Source organism: Condylostylus longicornis, unplaced genomic scaffold (genome assembly GCF_029603195.1).
Source record: "Condylostylus longicornis isolate FDR11 unplaced genomic scaffold, ASM2960319v2 ptg000049l, whole genome shotgun sequence".
NCBI lineage: Eukaryota > Metazoa > Arthropoda > Insecta > Diptera > Dolichopodidae > Condylostylus > Condylostylus longicornis.
Genome location: NW_026578018.1, coordinates 5,016,210 through 5,044,194, shown reverse-complemented (window position 1 = coordinate 5,044,194; position 27,985 = coordinate 5,016,210). Strand labels below are relative to the sequence as shown.

At 23.1% G+C, this 27,985-nt stretch overlaps 1 protein-coding gene across 17 annotated transcripts in view; it reads right to left on the bottom strand.

Moving 5' to 3' along the window:
* The window catches only part of LOC129611438 (sex-lethal homolog), a 107,246-nt gene that overhangs the window by 27,154 nt on the left and 52,107 nt on the right, over positions 1-27,985 (bottom strand). For 9 of the 17 annotated variants that reach the window (XM_055524605.1, XM_055524609.1, XM_055524603.1 and 6 more), the window contains one exon: positions 2,768-2,813. In XM_055524605.1, coding sequence (XP_055380580.1) covers positions 2,768-2,813 — 46 coding nt within the window. Of the gene's footprint in view, positions 1-2,767; positions 2,817-27,985 lie in introns of all 17 variants that reach the window. The other 8 variants (XM_055524602.1, XM_055524604.1, XM_055524608.1 and 5 more) reach the window with 1 other exon arrangement.

The following is a 27,985-nucleotide window of genomic DNA, read 5'->3' as shown; positions in this document are numbered from 1 at the left end:
TTTAGAGGATTTTATTATGTACAATATAAAAATAAAATTGGAATCGGAAGGAATAGTACGTAGTAAAAAATAATTTTATGTTTCAATTTTTACATTATATTTAAGATTTAAAGTATTCATGATCTGAAAGATTTTGAGATTTTATGAAGTTTTTATTATATATATATACATATGTGAATGGAACTGCTATTTTTATTAAATAAATATTAAGAAAGTTTGTTCAATTTGATAAATTAATGACTTGTTACATATTTAAAGTTTATAAAACGATAAAAATTTTTAGAACTGTAAAAAGTATTCAATATGGAATTGATTTTATAATTAAAATTAAAATCTAAACTGTATATATCGTATATGCTTGTTTTTTCAATAAGAATGCTATTGTTCTAATATATTTTTTATATATATACACTTAAAATTTTCTTTTTATATTTCAATCTCTTGAAGTTTAAACTTATTTAAAAATAGGATGTATTTTTCTTGTACAACCTGACTGTTTAAATTTTTTGATTGTGTTTTTTATATTATGGACTATCCTATCCTAAATAACTTATTTCTGGCGTTTAGAATTTTATTCAAATTATAGAATTTCTTCTGTAAATATTAACTAATTTTATTGAAGTTAAATTAATTAAAACCTTTATTAATCGAATTATTTAATATTTTTTAATATACGAATCTAATTTGTTAGTATTTTACAAAAAACAATGTTATAATTATTATCTTTTGAATCGTAATTCAATATTAAAATTAGTAAAATATCGCGTTTCTGTTACGTAAAATTGTTGAAAATTTTATTTACTATAATAAAATAAATTCTAAAAAAAAAGAATAAATAACACAGGATTAAAACAAAAATTAATAAAATTTATTAAAATTTTTAAAATTTTAAATTAAATTAAAGAAAAAAAAACAGAAATTAAACTTTAAATAAATAAAATTATTTATATATAGAAAATTATAAATTAAATTATAAAAACGAAAATGATTTTAAAATTGCAATAAAATATAATTTTTTTTTTTAATCTTTTAACTTCTTATTTATATAATTATTTTATTATTTTTAACATATCCATATTTTATTAAGGGTATAATAATAAAAAAAATTTTAAAGATATTTTTTTTTTCATAATAATCATATAAAATATATATAAAATTTATAAAAAAAATAGAGAAAAAGTCTAATAAATTTCGCAATATTATGCGAAAGTTATTCATATTATAATTTTAATTGATGTATATCATAATACACTTTTGAAAAAAAAATGATTTCTTTAAAATCTATTGCTAAATTAAGGGAATCGAAATTCATATACTAGAAGGGTATGGCATATTATGTGAGAATCAAAGATTTAAAAATAATTCGGCCAAAATAATTATTAAGGCAAGATTAAATTAAACGAAACCAGAACATTCTTTTTTGCTTTCTTCCCCCCTTGAAATGAAAAACAATCTAAATATGTATTAAAGAAGAATCAATGAAAATTCGATCGAAAAACAGATAAAATTTTTACAAGTGAATTATTCTTAGCTTAAAATTATACTGAATAAGTAAGTATACTATGATTTTCAATCAAATTACTTTAATGTTTAAATATAACAATATATATGTATATTTTAATTATAACAATTGAAAGTATTAATTTGTAAGCATTCATTAAAATTTAAATATTAGCTAATTACTAAAAGAAATAATTTAAATAATTAGCTAATGTATTTAGAAATTATTGTAATAATTTAAAGGTATTGCAATACCTAATTATATGCAATTTTTTTATGAATAATTGGTATTATTTTATGCTTTTGCATATTTTACATTTAGCTACATGAATACAATATTCCGTTTGGAGTTTAGTTTTGAAATGGAAGGTCTTTTTGTATGCAAAATTAAATATTAAAGATGTTTGTATAGAATGATGCAGCTTACAGTGTTGCACATCAAATATAGTATCATACATTTAAAATGTTAAAATACATATGTCACTTACAATATAATATTGAATAAATGCATTTTTTATATTAATTTATTTTAGTTCTTCTATTTACTTTTTTAACTGCAATACAAAATGTTCAATTCAAAAACTTATTGTAATACACGCTTAAGTATATATAATATTACAAAGTCTCCCTTAATTTAACAAAATTCATTTTAAAGAAATCACAATTTATAATGTTATATGAAACCATAACACACTCAAAGATTTATTACCGTATTTACTATACGGTATATAAAAGTTTCAAATCATGTCCATGACTGCAAAATTGTAATAATACTGTGTTGTTGAATAATTCAGCAATTACAAATTCTGAATTGTGTACATTAATATCGTATTACTGCAATTTTGAAATCAGTTTTTTTTTTTTATTTCAGTATATTTTTTTAAAAATATTGTAATCTTTACTACACTTTTTCTTTTTTTTTTTTAAATTATTTTTTTTTTTTTTTGAATCATAATAAAATTTGAATATGAAAAACAAAAGGCAATGCAAAGAAACATGAAATATGACACAAGTTTTGAAATTCTTTGAAAAAATTTTAAATTCCAGTGCAAGCAATAAACGGTTAAATTTATATTTTTTTTTTTTTAAATATAATAATATATATAAAATATTTTAATTTATTATTTAATTTAATAATATTTATAATAATTTTTTAAAACAAAAAAAAAAATTCAAATAAAATATTATTTAAATATAATAAAATTTTTTCCGAAAATAATAAATTTAAAATTTCGAAAAAAAACAAATTGAAACAAAATATACGAACCATTCCAGATGGTAATGAATGAGACATTCCCCACATTCGGCCACCACTACTGAAAAGAATTTAAGAAGAAAAAAAAAAGAAAAAAAATAGAAAAAAAAAATAAAAAAAAATTAATTAATTTTTTTTTGTTATTTTAGTTTTTATAATCTTATATGTATAATAAAAAAAATTATATTTAAAAAATTAAATTTAAAAAATTCTTGCATTAATTATTTAAGAAAAAGAAAAATAATATAAAAATATAAGTAAATTGAAAACTTGATAAGGATGTTAAATTTCGAAATATAACTGCTATATATGCTATTTATATAATGCTATATATATATTATGTAAATATGAAGGCATATTTAATGTTTATATTATATGTATATAAGATGTATACAATGAAGGGAGGAAAAAATTTAACTATTGTAATATTAAAATAATCCTAACAATATTTTCAAAAAAAAAAAACTATAATATTATGAACATATAACATGCAATTTAACGATTTTAATTAAAAAAAAATATATATTAACGTACTATATGTATATGTACTAAATATGCGCATAATTATTAAAAAAAATAACAACATATGAAGTTATACATACATTATTTACAATTTTAAATAAAATATTTATTAAGTTTTGTAAAAATTTCTGTATTAAAGGTTATGTGTAAACGTTAGAAAAAATAATACGAAAAAAAACCTGATATTCTCTCATAAGAAATTTTTTTATACTGCAAAATAGAACGTTTGAATATTAAAAATATCGAAATTTTAATTTTAAACTTGATTGACTACTCATTTCAAATCTTTTGATAATTTATTTATGTATATAAGAAATCAATTAGAAATATTTTACGAGTCTATAATGCCTATGGTCACAATATAGGAAAATAATGCGTTTTTCTTTTCAATTAATTACTCCGTAATTTTAGCCGCAATAGAAAATCGTTTTCACATTATATAAGATACTGTTTACATACATAACATCATTTAATTTGAATCTAATGAAAATCGTATATGTAAACACAAGAGTTTTGACATGAGACTTTGTGTTTTACCATCTTTAATGAAAATTACTTTATATTCTTATCAGATTTATCGCACATTTTTTAAAATTTTAATGACGACAATTTTTTTTTTTGCAGTTTTGGATAGTAATTAAATTGGTCTTATAGTTTTTGTAAGAAGTTGTTAAATTTTATCGTAAGATTTGAACTCAATCAGATAATTCGATCTGAAATGTAAACAATCATTAGACTTTTTCCTGGATTTAGTCTTAGATTTAACTGGAACTTAAATTTTAGCTGAATTTTATGTCTGATCCAAGTTTCAGCATATAAGAAAAATATGATATTGTAGCATCTTCTCATATATATAAGAAATCACTCAATCGCTCTTTTAAAAATTTATGATTAAAAAAAAATTTTCAACAAATATTTTTATGTTTAATTTAATTATTTTGTGAAAATATTTTGATTTAATTATTTTTATTAACCTAATTATGGAATCGGATGAAATTTAGCTTGTTTGAACTATACTAAATCACTTTTGTGATATATGACAAATATTATGAATGATTATAAATATAGTTGACATTCTCATATATAATTTTTGGCATTTTTTACGTTTATAGGCAATTTGTAATAAGATTTTTGTACTTTAATTTTAAAATATACCTATATGTATAATTTTTTTTAGAAAATCTTAAATTTTTCTCAAATTCAATTTATATTTTTCTGTAAAAGAAATTTTATAATTAATTATTGTAATTAAATTTTCTGTATTCTCTTGAAAAATTAATTACTTTTATAAAACATAAAATTTGCATTTATACTCTTCTTGGTTCAAGTTCACAAAAATGATATCAACATTTTGTTTCATCAACAAACATAAAAAGGACGTTTATCTAAATTTTTCTTTTTATATTTTAAAAGATCAAAGGGAACTCTTGTTAAAAAAAAATTTTTTAAGTATTTATGAAAGAAACATCAGACATGTGATCATGAAAGTGTAGATTACTTTAATTAACTTTTATATTAAATTATATTTTTGTAAATTCATAAAAATAGATCAAATTTAACAAGGACTAAGGAAATTTTTGAGCATATATAAAACATTTAAAGATTTTAATTACAAATCGTAAACAAGCAGTCCTTCTGCAATTCTTACTCAAACATCACACATTTAATTTTGGAAATATTTAGTAAATATTTAGCTATTAAATATTTAATTATTTGACATTATAGTAGTCGACTACATTTTCGATTATTGACTTATTTTCGTCGCCAACTTGCATAATAACGTTTTTAATTCTGGAATGCGCAATTAAATGATTTTCAAAAATAATAGAGATAAGAAAACATATCAGTAAAAAAGTATATATATATTGTAGGGTTCATAAATAAAACATTTAAATTATCTTATAACTAACGCACTTCAATTATCTGCAAAGTATTGGTTATAATACAAAAAGTTTTAAAATTATATTGCGTGACACCTCGTTTATTGTTTCACTGTTACAATATTGCTCCGAATGTTTTGCAAAAATCAATCAAAAGACCTAATCTGTTTCAAATTTTCCCATCAAATAAAAATCCTTTAATCAATCTCACAAACTTCAAATAATCTAATTCCTATAAATAAATATTAAAATCAAAAATTTTGATGATTCTCAAATAATTTGTTTTTGTGGATTATGGCATAAATACTTGAAAAATCTAAAACATATAAGCAAACTCCTCTTTATTGTATAACACAAAGTAATTATTTTTGTTTCACAAAGTCATATTTTTAAATTTATAATTAGAACAAAATTTTACAAAATCAAATTAATTATACAAATTTCAATTTAAGTTTTTTTTTTTTATAAAAATAAATTCATTAGCAAAATTACAAAAAAAAATTTATACGAAATTAATTTAAGTAAAAAAACTAAATACTTGAATATTATTAATAATTATTTATTTATTTATTTATTTAAATATAGATAAAAATACTATTATAATAATTAAATTTGTATGAAAATTAAATTATAACAATCTTAGAAATAGAAGAAAATATAACAATTTTTAAGGCATGCATTAAAAACTTTAAAAATTTCCAAGGTTTTCCAAATTTATTTATTTTCGTTTTTTAGTTTTTTAAATTCTTTTTAGTTTTTTTAATTATTTTTTTTTAATAATTAAGTAATATCATACGAATTTTTTCCTGTATATTCAAAATATTTTGAAAGTATTGATGTTCATTATTTATTTTTCCTGATAAATAATTTTTTACATAAAATATATTATATATATTTTATATATATATATATATATATATTAAATTCTACTATATGTATATCTTATATTTGTATATATATATATATTGTTTAATACATTTTTATATCCGATATATTAGGAATATATTGTGTGTACACTGTTCATACGGTATGTGTAAATTAAATTCTTATACGTGTTTCTTAAAAAGGAATATTCCATGTACTTAAATAATGTATTTTATGAATCGCACAGGTGTTAAAACAAAAAACTATAAAATAAAAAAAAAATGTTTATTTTTTTTGTTTTTTTTAAAGTAACTTTTTCTCATTAGACGGAAAACCGTATCATAAGAATAGAGAAATTTTTATAAGATTTATAAGATCTTCATATAAATGTTGTACATAAATACATGTATACCATATATATATATATATATATATATATATATATATATATTTATGATATATACAGGATAAAGAATTGATATATGTATGAACATATCGTATGAACATCATATATATGTATACACAAAGTAACGGGCGATTTTTTAGTTGTAAGGTTTTTCGAATTTTCACTATTAAAACATCACGTGCTTATTCATAAATAATTGTCAACTTGATATTTTACTGTGTTTTGTTTTAATTTTATTTTAACAAATAATTTAACAAATATTAATCAAAAAAACATTTAATGAGCAATTACTTTCATATTAAATTTGAAACCTATCAATTAATCGCCGCAATTATGTGATTCGAAAACTCTTTTGGAGTATGTTTGGAGTATATTTCAAGCATCTATAAGACATCTATTACAGCTTTAGAAAACAATATGACGCGTATTAAACGTTAGACATTTCACATAACAGCACAATTTTGCAAAAATTCCGGTAAAAACTGAACAAAATTCGAATAAATCACCTAGAACATATTATTTAGGTTTAAATGTAGAATAATTTGCATTTTGAACAAAAATCATTGGCGACAATTGCTTTATCTACGTAACTAAAAATTAAATGCAAATTATATTTTGTATTTTTCTTCAAATTTAAAAAATCACCCATTACAATTTCAACGAATATATTCTGCAAAATACAAAAGAAGAAAAAAAAAAAGTGAAAGAAAGCCATAAGTTATAGCACATCGTAAGAAAGTTATTATGCACAAAGAATCACTTACAGACCTAATAATATACAAAATAATGAATTTTTCACTTATTTTATTATTAATTGCTTTTATAATGCTATTATATTAGAGAACATTTTTCATTATAATTTATTGAACATTGATCGAAACCTAATGTTGAAAAACTTTTTTTATAAAATAATTATAATTTTTCTCCTTTTTTACCATGAAACTTTAGTAGAACTTTTAAAGGTAGAAAATACTGAAAAAAAAATAAAACATGGTAATTAGATGATGACTTAATAATAAAGTTTTCTTTAAGAAAAAGAAAGTTTATTAAAATGCTTAAATTTATAAAATTTAAGGAGATTAAGTTCAGTTGAAATCAATATTTTATGGTGGTTGTGGTGCGATTCCGCAGATTTGTTTTTGGTAATTTAATTTACAAATCATCAAAAAAGATTAAAATTAGGTATTTTAAAGTGAAATATTTTAAAAATTTAATTGAATTATTATATTTTATTTTAGCAGAATTATTAGTAACAGAAATCCTATATGTTTTAAATTTCCCTGAACAATGTTTAATTATTTCGGCCTAAAATCATGAGCTTAAATATTTAAATTTAAAAATTCTTTAAGCATTTTTCACATCATTGCGAAAAAAAATATTTCGAGAAAATTTCGTACAATTTATTTCAGCTCATATATGAAAAAAATTTAAAATTCAAATAAATTTTTAGAATAAATAAAAGGAGTGAATTACTTGTCTAATATAACACTAATTAATACATTTAATAAACAAGTTTTTAAAAATTTTATTAGTATAAAAGATTTTAAAAATTTTATTAGTATAACAAACTTTAAAGACATAGTATTACAATAGCAATTGTCACGATATTACAATAGCAATTGACCATATTATTTAATTTATGATTTAAAATTGTAAAATACTAGATTTTAAATATTTCAGTATTAGTTCAGTAAAAATTCGGGTATACGAAGAAAAAGTCCCGCAATTTTTCAATGTTGGGACAATTTTCAGTGATAATAGTAAAATCAGATGATTTTGGCACAAAAAAAATATAACAGTTCGCATTCAATAATTAACTAAAATTTGTGAAAAATGAGACAAAAATAATTAATCAAATAATCGGATTTTGATAAATTTTTAAAATTTTACTCATTGTAAAATAAATGATAATTCCTTATTAAACTGAAATTATATTTTCGGTCATATTTTAGAAGTTGAATAAAATCAAAATCAAAATTAATTCAGAAATTCTTGCCCGTTTTGATTCCAATTTCAAATACAAATATTACCATTATAGAAAATTGTCAACTTTATCACTGACAAACTTTAACACTACTATTAAATTTTATTCTTAAATTCAAGAAAGCTAGATATACCGTAAACAAATTTCAGTGTAACGCACCTAAATTTTTATATACATTTAATATTCAAAGCATTTATGCGAACTTTTCATAATTTTTTTTTTTTTGCCAAAAACTTAACAAAGTTTCTTAATACTTAGAACATAACCAAAAAAAAAACTTTATACCTACACAAAATTTTTTTTTATTAACCTTAACAGTACTTTTTCTATATATAAATATTCTACGTGACGTGTTCACATATTTATGCATACTTCCGACTAAGTTCTTATACTATGTATGTATACATTTGCATAGATATTTATATTTATAAAAGAAAGAGTACATAAAATAGAAATTTATAAAAGTGGATCTCATCTTTTTCGTTCATAAAAAAAAATGCCATAAAGAAAATATTTAAATTGTATAAAACAAAAAGTGACAAAAAAAATTTCATTCTCTTTTTTACTCTTTTTTTTTTGTATTCTTTATAACAGAAAAGGCTCAAATTGTAATTAAAAGTTTAAGAGTGACAGGGTCATCATAAGTTCACAACCCATAATGTATTTATGTATATGAGTATATGTATGTATGTATGTTTATAATCCTACTTTGTATTTTATAATAATGGACAATTTCTTTTTACCTTTTAAATTTAGTTGAAAAAAGTAAACCTTTTTGTGATTTTTTTTTTTTTTTTGATAAATTTTCGCGTAAATTATTAAAAATATCAAAAATGTCAAGAAAAAAAAAATAAATAAAATTCAGTGGAAAAGAAAATAGAATTAGAAAATATTGATCCAAGAATAATGAAGAAAAAATTAAGACCCTATTAAGTACTATTTCTTGTACTTTAAATTCATATAAATAGAACTTTAATTTTAACTTTAAATACTTTCCTTCTATTTTTTAAATAAATGGAATGTCTGGTTTAAGAATTGAGTTCAAAATTTTAATTAATAATATAATCAAAGCAATTTGGCACTACCATAAAAAACACACCAGACTTGTACAACTTAGACCAGACATATGCACTTGTTATTCAACTGAATGAACAAAATCCCAACCGAAGTCGATATTAAGAAAAATATTTAAAACTAAGAAACTAGTTGACCCGAGTTAAGGAATAGAAGAGTAGCAATTTAGAACATGAAAATAAAATATATGACAAAAACTGGTAACTGAAAATAATAGAAAATAAAATATGTGACAGAAACTGGTCTCTAAACATTTTGTCCATTTATTGTCCTACGTGTACAGAAAGTAACAACACGTACAATATCTAAATTTGAACTACAACGTCGGCATATATTGTAAGAACAATATAAAGGAAGATCATTGAAAATTCATAATTTAGTAAAAAAAATCTCTTGTCTATTGATTTACAAGAGGTCTACACTCGAATATAAGTAAGAATATTATGTATGTTTATGTATATATGAACAAACATCATCGTTTTGTATACTTGGTTCTCGTATCTGTTCAAATAATATCAAATCAACAAAATGGAATTATAAAAACTTCTTTAGCAATATTTAAAGTTTCTACTCTTTATATTGACTTCTTTTAATACTTCTTAACTTTTAAGTTAAAGTTCCTTTATAAATTGCAATCTCTTTTAAGTAAAAATCAAGTTTTTATTCTTCTCTTTTGGTTTTTGTCATTTTAATTCTTTTCCTATAATATACATACTTATATAAAATGTATGTTAATGATTTTCTATGAAGTACTCTTTCGCATAGAAATACTTAACTTCCGGTATTTCTATATAAGAATCAAAAACTAAAGTACAAAAAGAAAACTACATATAACACTTTAGTAACAAAATACAAAAACAAAAAAAAGAAAACAAAACAAAATATAGGCCACCTTCTTTATATTATATTTTTGCCATTTCAGAGTAACTTTTACATAATTCTATAATCTTAAAGCTATTAATTTCTTTTATAATCTATAATAAAACCGAAAAAATGAAATAGAACAAAAAGAAAAAAAAAATCATGTTACTAAAATCCTGGAAAATTAACATTCAGAATTTCTCTTTTTTTTTTTTACCCATAACGATAATAGTACACTTAGCCTATAGTTTACATAATTTTAATTGGAAACTATATGAGCGTTTGTTGAAAAAATTAGTTCAATTCAAATATATGATTCAACTTACATAAAAACCAACTTTTTTTCAGTATAACAATATTGGAGCAGATTTTAAAGTTGAATCGAACAAAATTTGCTTATAAAAGCAATCGTTCGACTAAATTAAATGTTTGTTCCAATATTGAAGCAAAAATTTAATATTGTTATTTTGTTACAAAATAAAAAGAAATAAAAAATACACAATTTTTTTCTAAAATTCTAGTAATCAAACAGAGCACTATTGAATTGTTGTGATTGTTTTACGAATTTACGAATCTTAAGACCTATTTTTTAAAATCTCATGTTCTCCGGCACTTATTTTTTTTCTATATATTATATATATGAGAGTTTTAAAAATATGAAATTTTAATTTTTTTTACAACCGTTCAGTGTACCCTCGTATGGCCGTGTCAAACTAAACCTAAATCTAAACCTAGAGTCATTCAGGTTAAATAATACGGTTTAGTTATTAAGGTAATCTAATACGGTTTAGTTGTTAGCTAAAATCTTCGGATCAATAGCAAAATTGTCGTTTTGATTCCCAAGTATACCTTAATTTTAACATTTTTGTATTTAAATTGGTTCCAGATTGTTCAACAATTTACCAACTTCTATATTTTTTGTTTTACGTTACCAAAATAAAAAAAAATCTTAAATTTTGCGGAAATTGAAATTACATTGGAAAAATTAAAATTTAAGATACCAGAAATTTTTTTTCAACAAAATTGAAATCGTGGAAATAGAGGTTAAGGTGTAGGTTGTGCTTAATATACGTAAACATATGCATGTCATATCAAACATATTATAAGTACATCATATGTAATGTTTTATAAACAGCATGAATATATGTATGTATATACATACATATGTACATATATGGATTTACATTAACATTAAGAGTCTCTCCTTTTAATTTTTAACCTTTTAATACTATTATGTATGTAATATTATATTATAGTATGATGATGTCATACATATTTTTATTTTATTGATTTTAATCCTTTTTTTTTCTTTTTTCTTATTTTTTTTTTGTTTATGTCTTGCTCCCTAGAAATTTTTTTCATTCATTTTATTACTTTTGTTGTCACATATTTTACTTATAGTTAACAACGTTGATTACATTTTTATATACATACATACATTCACATATGTAAAAAGTGAATGAAAGAAAAAAAAATACCTAAATAAAGGGAGCCAGTAACAAATGAGCAAGACAATTAAAGCTTTATGAGCAAGGGATAAAAAAAAGGGGCAACAGATAATAAAGTTCTTGTGATTTTATTTTTTTTTTCTTTTATTATCTTAAAACTGTTATATTGTTCTTTATTTTTCTCTCGTAAGACGTCAATGTTGACATTTCTTTTGCTTTATAGCAAATTACACAGAAAAGATACCATATAAAAAAAACTAAATGCTCTCTCACTTTCTTAATAAATTTAAGACACTTTCTTAGTAAATTATGTAGCTAGAAGTATTGTGAACGATATTTTCCCGTAATAAAGTAAATTTCATATAAAATATATTATTTGTATGCTTGTGTGTATAAGTGTAACTATGAGATGTGTAAAATTAAACTACATGTACTGCACGGTATTGCATAGTGCTAGGCGGATTTTTTTATTACTTTCTTGAAATTTTTATTGTTTTATATTTACGTCAACGATATAAAAATCATAAAAAAGGCGAATGAAAATTTCACATATATACATATGTAGTACATATGTACATGTGTTTCTTTTCTAAAAGAAAATTTTAGTTCACAAAGTCCTGGTATTAAAGGCTTTAATATTATTTCTTCCTTGTTTTTTTTTTTCAAATATTTTATGTTAGATTTTATTTTTTTTTTATAAAAAAATAAATTTAATTTAGAAATTTCACTTAGAAACAAAGGTAAATACTCTTATGCACATGCGCTTTTTCTCTTGTCTTTTTTTTTTTTGAATACCCTCTTCAAATTTCAAACATAGACATGTTTTTTTTTTATACATTTTTAACATATAAAAATTATTGCATGGTATTTAACCGAAGAAACGACACGGACAATTTTATTATTTTAAGTTCATTGAATTTATTATTGAATTTTTGTAAAAAAATAAAATATTTTATGCCAGTAAAATATAGGTTATAAGCACAATATCACATTTAATACAATGCAGGTGAAAATATCGATTTTAAATGTAGTAAATAAAAAGTCGATGTTGCACAGAAAGTTTAAATTTAGATACCAATTCAATAATAGTAAATTTTGTGTTACAATTTACAAATGAATAAATTTGAGTATATTCAAAATAAACAAAAGAAAACACCAAAAAAACCAGCAAAATATAAGTCTTAGTTGAGCAAAGATCGTAAGCAATTAGTTGGTCTAGGGTCGCCCGAAATCAATTTTCAAAAATGTCCGACAACAAAAGTTGCAGAACTCTTCAATATCTTTTTCGATAACAAGCCGCAAGGTTATATTTGAGTTAATTTTTTTAAGTCTTGTAGAAACAACTTTCTAAAATTTGTTATATTGTAATAAATATTAAATGAAAAGACATAAATTGGATTTTCAGTATCAAGTGTAATACCTAAATGAATAAAAAAACTAAATTTGGATTCAAAAGCCAAATTGAAAAAGTTGTGTTAACTTTTAAACTAATTTTACTCAAATATGAACATTTTGTAATCTTACTGTTCTACCATAGAATTTACGATATGTATAACACATAAAGTATAACATAATATAAATTTAATAATAAACTGAATTTCCATATAGGTCACAAAAGGTCGTCAATCTTTTTAGTAAACAACAAAAATTAAATAACAAAAAAAAAATTCCCTACATAACGTATACATACTACATATACGATTTTCTTTTTTATACAATTGTTATACAGGTTATTAAATATAAAAAATATGTACATACATAAGAAAAAATCAGTTTAATTTGACAAAAACTCCCTTTTATGTTTATGAAATTTTAAATAATAAAATGAAATTTCAACATAATTTAATAAAATATTTTATATGCAAATCGCAAACATCCTATATAGCATGTATGTACCTTTACATAATAAAAATATTGGATAACCATCCGTCATCCTATTTTTTTGACATGTCTACGTCAAAAAATTTATGGTTTAAGTTTAAACGAATTTTGTTCGTTTAACATTTTCTTACCTTTGTCAGATAAAAAATTAAAATGACTTTATATTCTGACATTAAATTTAAATCTGTGAACTTTAAGAATTTAATTTTAAACTTAAATTAAATATTTTAGTCTATGGATAATTTTGTTTTCTTATATAAGAAGTTTTCAGGAAAAACATGTTTTCTTTCATATTAAACAAAAGTTCAAATTTCTTGTTATATAAAATTACAATTTGGAGATTCACACTGAAATTTAATAAACATTATAAATTTTTAATCAGAATCAGAAGAAAAATTCAAAATTATTGTTTATGTACATACGCAAAAGTTCAACAGAAACTCTTATACTATGTATTTTTAACATACCTACATATTGTGATAAAAATTTCAAACTCAATATAAATTTTTATATTAAATTTTTAATTCTGAAGGAAATTCAAGCTCATATTTAGTCCATTTAATTTCGACATCTATTTGAGTGTTATAACAAAATTTAGTATTACAATAAATTTGATCGCAAAGATGTTAAGCTTGAATCGACTGTTGATTCGCACGCTCCGCATTCACTCTAATAGAAGCGACTCCTTTTAAAATAATTATTACCTATATCATAACTTTTTTATTAAGCGATTATTTAGTTCAAAGCTTTCAACATTAATGTAGAATCGCTCAAATTGTTCCAAAAATTTCTTTATAAATTTCCATATGAAATGCCCGAACTAAATAATATCGAATTTTTTTCTTCTCTCTTAATTTTTACGACAACAATATTCGAACAAAAAAAAAAGTAAATTTCCGATTTTTTTTTTAATGAAAGCTATAGTTACGGTATGTTATAAATGTTACAGTTTATTTTAATTTATTTTCTTTTATTATATATGAAAATTTTTACAAATTTACAATGGTAATGATGTCCTTGTAATATTATACTACAATATTATATTTATATAGAGTAAATGAAATATTTATAATGATTTCTAAATAAGAGTAAAAAATGAAACATAAATTTCCAAAAAAAAAATCTACAAACTGTCATTAAGCTACTATATTATATTTTATTTTATATTGTTAATTTTATTTTCAATGTTACAGTTAATGTACGAAAATTGATTGCCATCTAGAGACGAAAAATTTAGAAAAGGATATTTGCATTAAGAAAATTTATTAGTCTTATTTATTTTCGAATTTTTGTAATAAATAATTTAAATAATAAAATGATGAAGAAATTTCCAAGTAAATCATGACATATAATAATATTTAATTTTTATAACAGTTATTAACCAACTGAGACATAAAAATGTAGAACTAACACAAGATTATTATAGATTTCTTAAAATTTATATTGAATATGTCCTCGAAATTAATAAAAACTATGAGTTATAATTTTATTTGGGATTGAAAAACAATTAAAATTACAATAGTAAACTAAAATCACACCTACAGAATTAAACTGTCGGAACAAGTAATATACACAAAAACTAGTTAATTGTTTCCAAAAATTATTTCTAATAAATTTCAAAACTCGTTTCTAAGATAATTAATGTTTTCCAAAATCTATATACGTAGTTACTAATTTTTGTAAATGTGTTATAAAGTTTTATTTATTAAACATTAATTTTGTCAGGATACTATTTGAAATTTTTTTTTCCTTTATACCCTTAATTAAAAATACATATATATATAAATATCTCTAATATGCTTTATATAATTAAACACACATAAGATACAAAATATATGTACGGTGCATATATGTGTATAACGAAATTACAATTAGGGACAATTTTTTTAGAAAATACAATTAAAATTAAAATTTTTATTTTTCGTTCGTATATACTCGTACTATATAATTTTTATTATACATAATTTGTTATATGTTATATTTATTGGTAATACAAACTGTACATTTTATATTCAAAATACATTATGTTGACGCATTCGTATAGTAATATAAAAATTATAATATTTATGCGCTTTTTGTATATAGAAGTAGGTACGGTATCACAAAATTAGAACGAGTGATTTTTTCGATTTTACATATTTCGTATTTTTGTTTTTTTTACTTTTGACATTTCATACATTATTCATTATAGTTGCCAACGTCAAAATGATTTTTTTCACTCAATTTTACCCTTTCATAGTTTGCATTTTCAATTTGTCCTTTCATCATATATCATATAAGGAAACCGACACCTGAAGGATGCTTTCGATTAAATTATATTCAACAAGAGTTAGGAATGACCATAATTGACCGCTAAAATAATTTTAGCATACGAAAATTGCCTGGTCAAATATCGAATGGTCAACATTAATATGTTGAAGTTTTGGAAAACAGTAGCGATATTGGCGACATGACAATCAGTAGTTAACATTTCAAATGGTTAACATTAGCATAAAATTAAATTTAGAAATATAAATTGGTCCAATGTGACCAATATATAAATTGGTAAAAAAGTTAAAAAAAAAAACACTCTTCATAAAAAAAAAAAAGTAATTTAAATTTCTTTCATATTATTTTTAAAATAATTTTTTTTTTTCTTTTTTTTTGTACATTTAACATTTTATTTTCCTATGAATCATACAAAAAAGGAAAAAAAAATGAAATAATAATTGAAGTATTCATAATTTTAAATGACGTAAAAATCGATATAAATAATGTGATTACATTATTATTTGTTTTCTCATGTTATTTTTCATTTTTTTTTTATATATATAACATGTATATTATATATAATTTTACATATTGTAAATATATTAAATTTTCCTTTTTATACTTTCTTTTTTTTTTGGGTTTTTTGCTTCTTAACTTCATGTCATGTCATCAAGGATTCGATAATATAATTTTATAAATATACATACATTTTTAATGTATATATATATATATATATATATGTATATAAAAGTATTAACTTGAATGTTCACATATATGTTAAGATATACATAAAACTTGTATATATATACAAATGTACATATAGTAAGCATATAATATAAATGTATCAAAAGTAGCATAAACAATAATAAGTATAAATTTCAGGGAATTTTCATAAATTATCCTTTATTTTAAATATAAAAATCAGAATGAAAATGTTATATTAGTTTGATACATATATACATATATTTAGTATTGCTGTATATTTTATGTATATTATAAATTATATATATGTATGTATATACAAAATAGTATTAAATATTTATCTTATGTTTCACTGAAAGGAGACATGATGTCTTTTGTTTTTTGTTCTGTTTGTTTTATTTTCTTTTTTTTGAAAGAAATAAGTTATTACCCATGAAAATAAATTTGCAGTTATTTTCCCTTACATACATTTTTCAGACATTTATTAGGGAAGGACATAAACTTTTTTATTTCTAAAATAACAAAAACAAGAAGGAAAATTAAAAAAATATATATTTTATTTTTTTTTAGCCTTTTTAAATTCGAGGTTAATATTGAAGAGTCAAAATTATATAAAAAACAAGTAAAAACGTTTCAGTCGGTATAAACCGATTGAATTATACCCTGCACCTTTCGTTATTGTATAGCAATTACTCGAACCTGTGAAGTCATTCTATAGAAACTTCACGGATATGTCTGACCTATAATTGGACATCCGACTGCCAAGTTTCATGAATCTGACTTTATAATTTTTCCAAATACTTAAAATTAGCTTTTGGAGTTGTATGGCAAGTACCTGAACCTATCAAACAATTCCACTAAAACTTCACAAATATATCTCATCCATAATCGGACACACAACTGCCAAGTTTCATGGATCTGACTTTGTTATTTTTCCAAATATTAAGAATAAGCTTTAAGACTTGCATGGGAGCTACTCGAACCTGTCAAGCAATCCCATTAAAACTTTTGAAATATGTCTGACCTATAATTGGACACACGACTGCCAAGTCTCATGAATCTGACTTTATTATTTTTCCAAATTTTTAAAATAAGCTTTTAGACTTGTATGGGAGCTACTCGAACCTGTCAAGCAATTATACTAAAACTTCAGAAATATATCTGACCTATAACTCGACACAAAACTGCCAAGTTTCATGAATCTGACTTTATTATTTTCCCAAATATTAAAAATTAGCTTCTGGAGTTGTATGGCAGGTACCCGAATCTGTAAAGCAATTCCTCTAAAACTTCAGAAGTATATTTGACCTATAATTGGACACATGACTGCCAAGTTTCATGAATCTGACTTCATTATTTTGCCGAATATAAAAAATTTGCTGTTGGAGTTGTATGGTAGCCACCCGAACCGGTGCAGCTATCCCATTATAATTTCTAGAGCATGTGTAGAATATAATTGGACACATGTATACAAAATTTTATATTTATAGCTTTGTTAGTTTTTGAAATATTTAAAATAAACTCTTTGAGTTGTATGGCAGCTACCCGAACCCATTGTCCGAATTAGTCCAATAACAATAGGGCTCGTCCTTGGCACAAAAGAAAAAACTTGAGAAAGTTTGGTGTCGATTGCATTATTCGTTTTTGAGTTATCGTGCGATCGGACGGACGGACGGACGGACGGACGGACGGACGGACAGACGGACATGTCTAAATCGACGCAGAATTTTACGCTGAGCAAGAATATATATATATGTCCATACCGCAGATGACTCCTTCAAGTAGTTACAAACTCCATACCAAAGTTAATATACCCTTCACGAAGTGCAGGGTATAAAAAATATATGTTTATAAAAATAAGGAGAATTCTTGTTTTTAAATTATCTATTTTTTTTCTACCTAATTAAATCATAACTAAAATATTTAATACAAACACACACTTTACATATTAATTTGATTTCGAAAAAGAGAAAGAAAAAAAAAAAATCAAAATTTGTTTTTATACACGAGTATTTAAAATGTCATCTGTTGAATAATTAAAATTAAAAATAAACACAAACAAACACACACAAAGAAAACCAAATTGAAAAACACCAAAGAACAACAACAAAAAAGGGAAAAGGGAAGAGAACATTTCTTTTTTTTTTGTTGTTTGTTTTGCTCTTTTTTTTGTTTGTGTGTTGACAAATTAATGTTAATTTAATAAGACCATTAACAAATCTCTTTAATTAATAAACATGTATTTTTATTTATAACGAGTATTAAATGTTAAAATATAACTGACAAATAATTTAATTAACAGTAATTTTGTTCTCTTTTCTTTTATTTTTTTTTTCATTTCCTTCTGGTATTAAAACAGCTTTTATAGTTAATTTTCAGTTAATTTTCTCCTTTTATTTTTATATATGTACACACAAAATATTTACATATGTATATAATATATGTAATTGGAAGGTTGGTGTATAATGTAAATTGAAAATAAATTAGAAAAGTTTTGTTATAAAATTAAAGGAAAATTAATCAATTAAGAGAAAAATAAAAAAATATATTTCAAAGTCAAATATATGTAGCAAAAATTGAAATTGTGTTGGAAAATTGAGAAGCTCTAACTATGTCATACTTATACAGGACCCAGTGTTATGTAAATTTTTTTAAATGAAAAACAACATTTGAATTATTTAAACGCTTTAAACAGAGAGGATAAAAAGCCAGGCAAAACAAAAAGAAAATTTGAAACTCTATAGATTTACATAAAATAGGAACAAAATTTAAAATTAAACTTCTTCCACTTGGCTGCCTGACTTTTGATTTCAACGTTTGAAATGCTTTTATTGTCTTGAAAATATTTGTTTGAAAAATTCTAGTTTCATGCACTTAGTCTTGCATATATTACGGCGGAATGAAATTCATAAAGAATTTGTAAAATATTTCGATTGCTTCAGAACCACGTCCAATTGAAAATTAAACAATTTTAAATAAGTGATTGTTGTAGGTAAATTGAATATGGAGCAAGTTGTTGCAGAACCAAATCCAATTGAATTAATTAAGTAATTTAAAATAAGTGATTATAGTAAATTAAATTTAATCTAAATTATTGTTTAAGCATTTGTAAAATATTCAATTGATTCGGAAATATGAATCGCTCAAAATTCCTTAAAAGGATTAAACCAATTATTCTTAAAATATTCTAAAAGAAAAAAAAAATTATTTAAATTTCAAAACCCTTTCTTTTTCTTACAATAATTATTTTTTCTAAAATGTATAATTTATTTTTATTAAAAATAAACGAAAAAATTCAAAATTTAATGGAGAGAAAAAAGAAATTTTTAATTGAAATAAAAATTAATATTCTTGAATAGCTTATGAAACTTGAAAATGTTTTAAATGGGAAGTTTCTTTCATTTTTGAATAAAAATATAATATATTTATATTTTAAATTTTATGAATTTATTGAATAGATTTGAATCGACTTTTAATGAATTTATTTTCTTTTTTCAATTATTTTATGATTTAATAATTTTTTTTAATTATTCTTATTTATTTATTATCAAAGCAAAGAAAATTAATTTGTAATTTTTTTGAATAATTTTAAATATTCATTTTTAAAATATAGAATAACTCCTTTATAATAAATCTATATAGTAAATATAAAAAGAATTCACATTTTGTACATAAAATTAGAAATAATTAAAATAAAAATTCAATGAACCTATTAATTAATTAAATAATGAATAATTATGAATACCTTCTCTTGTATTAATTTTCATTCATACACTTTAAAAAAAAATATAACACAATAGAAATTTGCCTAAAGGCTGACCACAAAATTAAAATTCTTCAATTTTAATTGAAACCACAATGTTCCTTTTTTTTTGCACTTGTAATTAAACATTTGTTATTGTTTTATTAAATTTATGCAAAAAATATAATATTTATTGTTGTTTAACAAAATTAAATAATTATAACTGATATATGTGCTTACATATCGTATAGGTTAAGTTCAAATGCGCTTCATACGCTACTAAATTTATATTAAGTACATCGAAAAGCGAAGTTTAAAGCTTAATTAGAAAAAAAAACGTATTCGAATAAATTTGTTAATAAATAAGAAATCTGAAATTTAAAAATTAAGGAAATATTAATTATTTTTCTTATTTTAATTGTACTATTATATAGGTATAGATAAAAAACCATATATGAGAGCTATACATTTAACTAAATTTATTATTTCTAAAATTAAATTATATTATTTTTCAATATTACGATACGAATGAAATATTTAATTATACCGTATAATATTTAGGTATAAAAACAATGAAATTAAATTTAATCTAGGCACTTAAATATTGCTGTCAATTTTATTAACTATATATGTAAGTATATGTATTACAAAATCAAAATATATAGATAAGAACAAAGTCAAACATAATCGTTTTTTGTCATGTCATACAGTATTTCACACATTTCGTATTACAATATATATTTATGTGAGCAATAGTAAATTGTCCCTTAAAAGAAGCTTATCTATAAAATTTTACATCAATATTAAAGATAGTAATAAATTTTATTAAAAATCTAAAAGGACAATTTTTTTTTCCAAATTAAATTTAAAATTAAATTGATATCACTGTAATTAATGCATATAAAAAAGAAAATCAAAAATTTATATTCTTACAATGTATGTGAAAAAAGCCTCATGTGCAGTAATGACCCGATTTTGTATTTTGTACCTAATGTACAGTAATGACGATTTCAATTTTTACTCTCTTTGTGTTGACGGACTAAAGTGATAATGCAGGTCGTTTGAGAATTAAAATTCAATAACATTGCTGTGAAAAAATTTTTTTGGGTTTTTGAAGACGTAAAATTTAGAAATTATTGAATCGAATTTTTTAATGAATTAGTTTAATCGACAACAATATATTCTTTTAATTTTTAAAGCAATTTCAATTTAAAGTAACGTTAAAATATAATAAAAAATAAACACAATGGTCATAACTGCCGTCATAAATTTTATTAAAGTTCTGCATTAAGAGCGGCACTTGCAAATAAGTCATTAAAACAAATCATATGAAAACGAAGTACTTAAATAAGACATCGCACAGAAATCGAAAACTAAGTGTCTAAAATATAGCTATACCACTCATGTAAGAAAATATATCTAGCAAGCAAATTACACGCATGTTATGTGTTATACATACGTCAAATCTTATTTTTTATTCGATTATACTTATTTTTTTACAATACATGTTGCGCTTATCAATTGAAATTTTTTTATTTCAATCATAATAAAAAAAAATTTTCTTTTTTCTTCAATTTCATTGATTAATTTTGCCTCATTTGTAACGTTATTCAATTGTAAAAAAAAAATCAACGAATCAAAAGTATAACAACTATGACAGAAAATAAAAATGTCGATGGAAAAGAAGAAGAACAGAAAAAAAAAAAATCTGATGTGGTCAGCACATAACCGACCGCATTGTGTATTGTCTAGTTAAATGAAAGTGTTACAGAATATTATAAAAATGTCTGTTAAATACTTCTTTCCAATTTTTAGGACATTAGTAAGTTTATAGTTAACATACTTAGAAAAATGTAAATTTGGCTCTTAGTAGAGTTTCGCTTTGTGCTACCCGAATTCCCTGAAATGCTTGCCAGTTAGTTTCGGTAACAACCAGAACTCAAATATCAAATTTCAAGAAATTCCATCAATTTGTTCTGTGGATATGGTGAAAAATGTAAAATCGGCCCGCAAATCAGTTCTCGAGCCCTGATCTTTCCAAAAAAGTTATATGTTCATTGCTTTAATATGAGGAATTCATATATGAAATTTCAAAGAAATCGGTTGATTATTTCTCTTTATATACACAAAAGTGTATGTTTGGCCCGTAGTAAACGTCTAGTTGCCGATGCCTGATCTTTCCAAAAAATTTACATGTTCATTGTTTTAATACGGGGAATTCATATATTACATTTCAATGACATCGGTTGATTATTTCTCTTTATATACACAAAAATGTATATTTGGCCCGTAGTAAACGCCCAGTTGCTGATGCCTGATTTCTTCCAAAAGTTAGGAATTTTTGCGTATGATCGAGCAAAGCTTATATATGAAATTTCAAGTAAATCGGTTGAATACTTTCTTCAAAATGGTGAAAAATGTAAAATCGGCCCGCTAAAAAGTGCAGTTCCCGAGGCCTGATATGTACCAAAAGTTGATCGATCCGTGCCATGGTGGAAACAAACTTACATATAAAATTTCATCAAAATCGGTTCAGCCGAACTTGAGATACACGCGTGCACACACAGACCGACAGACCGACAGACCGACAGGTTGCTAAAAATAGTTTATTTACACTTCCCTACTATGGAGAAGTACGTTCCCACCGAAAACTCGATATGCAAAATTTGTTGCCATCACATAACCTACCTATTGTTTACACAATACGGTCGGTAATTATTGTGTTACGACGTAAAAAAATAAAGTACACGTGTAGGTATTGATGCCTTAAGATACACTAATTTAAAGAAGAATAGATACATGTATATTTGTACATACATATAAGTACAAGTAAATATGTATATAACAATATTTGTGCTATACTTTAAATACTTGTAAGAAAAAAAAATAATTTTACTTATATGTAGTAGGTATGGTATTATCTACTTATTTTTATAACGTATATTATTACAGTCATTTATATATACTTATAAAATATATATCTTTGTATATGCATTTTGGTCAAGGTCTTTTTTATTATTGAACAATCTTCTTCTTCTGCTGCCTATCCGTTTCCAGATGTTGGCGATCATATTTATACAGTCAATAGCTATTGAATCGATGCGACCAGATCACGGAAGATGTTTCGATCTGCTGCCGCATGTACCAGATCTCCGATGTTGTTGATTCCGGACCAGTTTTTGATGTTTCGCAGCCACGACAACTGCTTCCTCCCTACTCCTCTTCTGCCTTCAATCTTCCCCTGCATTATTAGTTGAAGAAGCTCATATTTTGTTCCGCGAATTACATGGCCAAAGTAAGACATTTTGCGACGTTTTAAACTCAGGAATAGTTCACGTTTTGTATTCATTCTCTGTAGAACCGCTTCGTTTGTAACGCGATCCATCCATGAGATTCTTAACATTCTTCTAAACGTCCACATTACAAACGCCTCTATTTTATTGATGTCTTTGATTTTCAAGGTCCATGCTTCCACTCCATACAGGAGTACTGACCACACATAGCACCTCATGAATCGTAAGCGTAAGTTCAAATTTAACTGCCTGTTACACAAAATCTTTTTATATTTCATAAAAGCATTTCTTGCCATTTCAATACGACATTTTATTTCCATTTCGCAATTCCAGTCTTCGTTTAACCAGCATCCAAGGTATTTATAACATTTTACGCGTTCGATTGGAATGTTGTCGATCTCAATACTGGCCGCTGTGTACGGCGTTCTTGTTCTACTTACGATCATGTACTTCGTTTTAGGTGCATTCATTTTTAATCCGAATGTTTTGCTATGGTGGTTTATTTTGTCGACTATATGTTGTAGGTCTTCTAAGTTGTCTGCAATAATCACTGTATCATCCGCGTATCTAATATTGTTTAAAAAAGTGCCGTTGACTTTTATCCCTACATCAACGTCGTTAACTGCTTCTTCGAAAATGGCCTCTGCATAGATGTTAAAAAGTAAAGGGGATAGTATGCATCCTTGTCGAACTCCTTTTTGTATTAGTATGTTGTTGGTCATGCCATACTTAGTTCTTATACTTGCTGATTGTTTCCAATACAGATTTTCTATACATAGCATAATATTTTCATCAATTCCTATTCTTCGTAATATCTCCATTAGCTTATTATGGTTAACTTTATCAAAAGCCTTCTCATAATCGACGAAACATAAGAAGACATCCTTGTGCACATCACGACAATTTTGCACAAGTACCTGAATGCCAAACAGAGCCTCTCTGGTACCTGTCCCCTTTGTGAAACCAAATTGTGTTTTGCCCATATGTGGTTCACATTTCGTGTATATGCGATTATGTAGCACCTTCAAAAATAGTTTCAAAGAATGGCTCATTAGGCTTATTAACCGGTGATCATCACATGTTTTGGAATTGAACTTCTTGGGAAGCGGAATGAAAGTAGAATTCAGCCAATCTTCTGGATAATTTCCTGTTTCAAAAATGCTATTGAAAATTCTTTTAAGCAGATTAAGATTTGAATCATCTATTAGCTTAATTATTTCCGATGGTATTTCGTCGGGTCCAGGCGTTTTGTTCTTTTTCATGGATTTTATTGCTTTTTTAATTTCATCTATCGTTATTGGGACTTCTGATAACAAATTGAATGTTTCAGTTGAACAATAGAAAACAAAATTTTCTTTTCTATAATATAGAAAATTGGATGATATCGACCCACAATTTATGATTATGCATATATACAATACCATATACTTAAAAACAATTTTCATGTTTTTGAAAAATTTAAAAGAAAAAAACACAAAATGCTATTCAAAAATTAAGGACTTTAGAAAAAAATACAATCATACATACATAATTTATCTATTGACAAATATTTACACATGCATATATAGGCATCACATTATTTTATATACAAAATCACTTGGTATCCGTATTTAATGTCCATAATAAACACGTAAATTTATAGTTATAGACTTAAAATTATATAACGTAAAATTATGGTGTCCATAAATAATAAAAATAAATTAGCTATCAATGAATTCATACATACATATAAAGGTAGTTGTTATATTTTAATAAATATGTATGTATACGTTAAAACAAATTAGCATGAATAAAATTTAAATATAGAAAAACACTTATATTACAAAAGAACATTGTACATAGACTTTCATATTAATTTCATATAGATTTTCATTATTAATTTGTTATATATTTTCAAGGATATCGAAAAAATTAATAAGGAATTTGCATTGCCCGCCATCTATTAACTGTTTATTTCAATTAGCATAAACATTGTAAAATAAAATGTTTACAATTCATAAAGTGAATACATAGAACTTGTTGCGAAACTTAATTACGAAATTTTATAGCATACTTCTAGGGAGAGAACAAAAATTAAAATAATTTTAATATTAAATATTATATTAGTTATGTTATAGAATATATATATAATTATATTTTTCGAATGACTTTTACTATTACTCTTTTATTTTAACAGAATTTGGGCGACTACCTCGTATCACTGAATAATATAAAAAAAAAAACCAATTTGCTTCTAAGTAAATAAGTTATATTTATAAATGTCTACAAAATACTAAAATATATTAAAATTTTAGACTTCTACAGCTTTAAGAAAAAGAGGAAAATTAAAAGGTCAATCCAGAAAATAAATGAATTTAAGTTAATTAGCCATACTGGTGTTTCTCTCTTTCCTTATGGTAGAATTCGATAACTGATAAAAAAAAACACTATTTTTAACATTTCGAAAGTACTGTAACGTACTATAACGTACGAACTGTAACGTACAGCAGAGAGAAAGTTTTTGATCAAGTAGGGTAAAAGTGATTAACACATTTTGATTTTCTTTTTTAATGTTGTTAAGTATGTATGTTGTTAAGCATCTTTTACTAAAATAGATGCATACATATTTAATAGAATTAATTATTTCACATATAATGTAAATTAATAATTCTTGCTTATTTCATACATATGGTTTTCGTATTAAATGTCAACAGTTTAACAATTTTTTGCGTTAATTAAATTTCTAATTAAGAGCGTATATATATATATATATATATATATATATGTTTTTATAAAAATTTCAAGATTTTGACACTTTAGAATTTTCTATTTTCCTATTTCAATTAATTTTAATACATACCTAATCATAACTAACCATATATGTATATCTTATATCATTGTCAACTAAAATCTAAATATAATCTGTCGAACAAAACTTAACATCTTATATAACATTCAAAAGCATCAATTCAAATGAAAATTATTTAAGATATTTAAATAAAAAATTAGAATTTTAAAACAATCTTAATAAAAGAGAAAAAAAAAACAAACCCTTTAAAAAGTAGAAAAATAAAAATGTATAGGAAATCATTATTTTTCTGGAAAATTTTATGATACTTTCATTTTCTCCAAGTATTGCTTATTTTGTATTGCTATTTATAAAGTAATAATAACAAAAATATTATAAGCAATACTTACTACGACACCATTTAAAAAAAAAAAATTTATTTTTCCTTCTTTGTTTTTTTTTTAGATTCTATGTATTTCCTAGAATATTTCTGTTATTTGTTACTTGTTCTATAAAAAAAAATTTTTACTATAAAATTTTCTTCCCTTCCCTTTCAGATCTAAACACACACAAAAAAAATCTTTAAAAAAAATTTTTTTTACCATTTATGTTTTTTTTTCTATATTTTCCTCCTTCATTTTTATATTAGTAAGGCCCTTAAAAAAATATATTTTTATTTTTCCTTTATTATTTTTCATATTTTCATATTTATAGAAGTATAAAATTCAGTGTTAGGATTTTCTGCTCTTTAGAGTAGCAAAGCATTTCACTATAGAAAGTGCTTTTACGATATGGTTCTCTTTTTAATTTATTTACGGTCATTAGTTAATTTACGATATTCATATAATATTTTACTTTATAAATTGGCGATATATTTATTTTGCTTTTCTAATAATTTTATTTCCCTAGTTGAGTAAAACAGTAGCTCTAATGGCATTAATAACGGAATATATTTTAAGTGCCAAAAAATTTTTAAGTTGTCAGATTATCTGTGTTTGAGGAAGTTTTGACTTGAACAAAAAAGCTTTTTTATGTTAATAAAATTATAAATTTTTTTGATAAATTATATAAAGCAATATATTAAAATATTTGTTGTAAAATTCTCTGTTTTTCTTTCAAAATAATGGGCTCTATTCTGGGAATTACATATTATGTTTATCACTAAGTAATAAAAATCAGAAAGTATTGTTTTAAAAAGTAAACATTGCACAAAAATACGCGCTCAATAAATTTTTAAAATTTTTACGATATAAATCAATATTTTACGATATTTATCACTTTACTGAAATGATACTTTTTTCAAAAGAAAATCATTCACAATCAAATTTTTTAATATTTTCCTATAATTATTGACGGTTGTCTTAAAATTATTGGCACGAACCACCTATTAATCGTAAGTATTAATCGTAAACCTATTTTAGACACTAATCTTTTATATACATGTTGATTCATCCCTTTCTCGTATTAATATCGAATATAAGGTAGCAACCACTTTTAAAATATTAAGTCCTAACACTAGTCTAGATAAATATATATATGTACAACTATAAAAATAT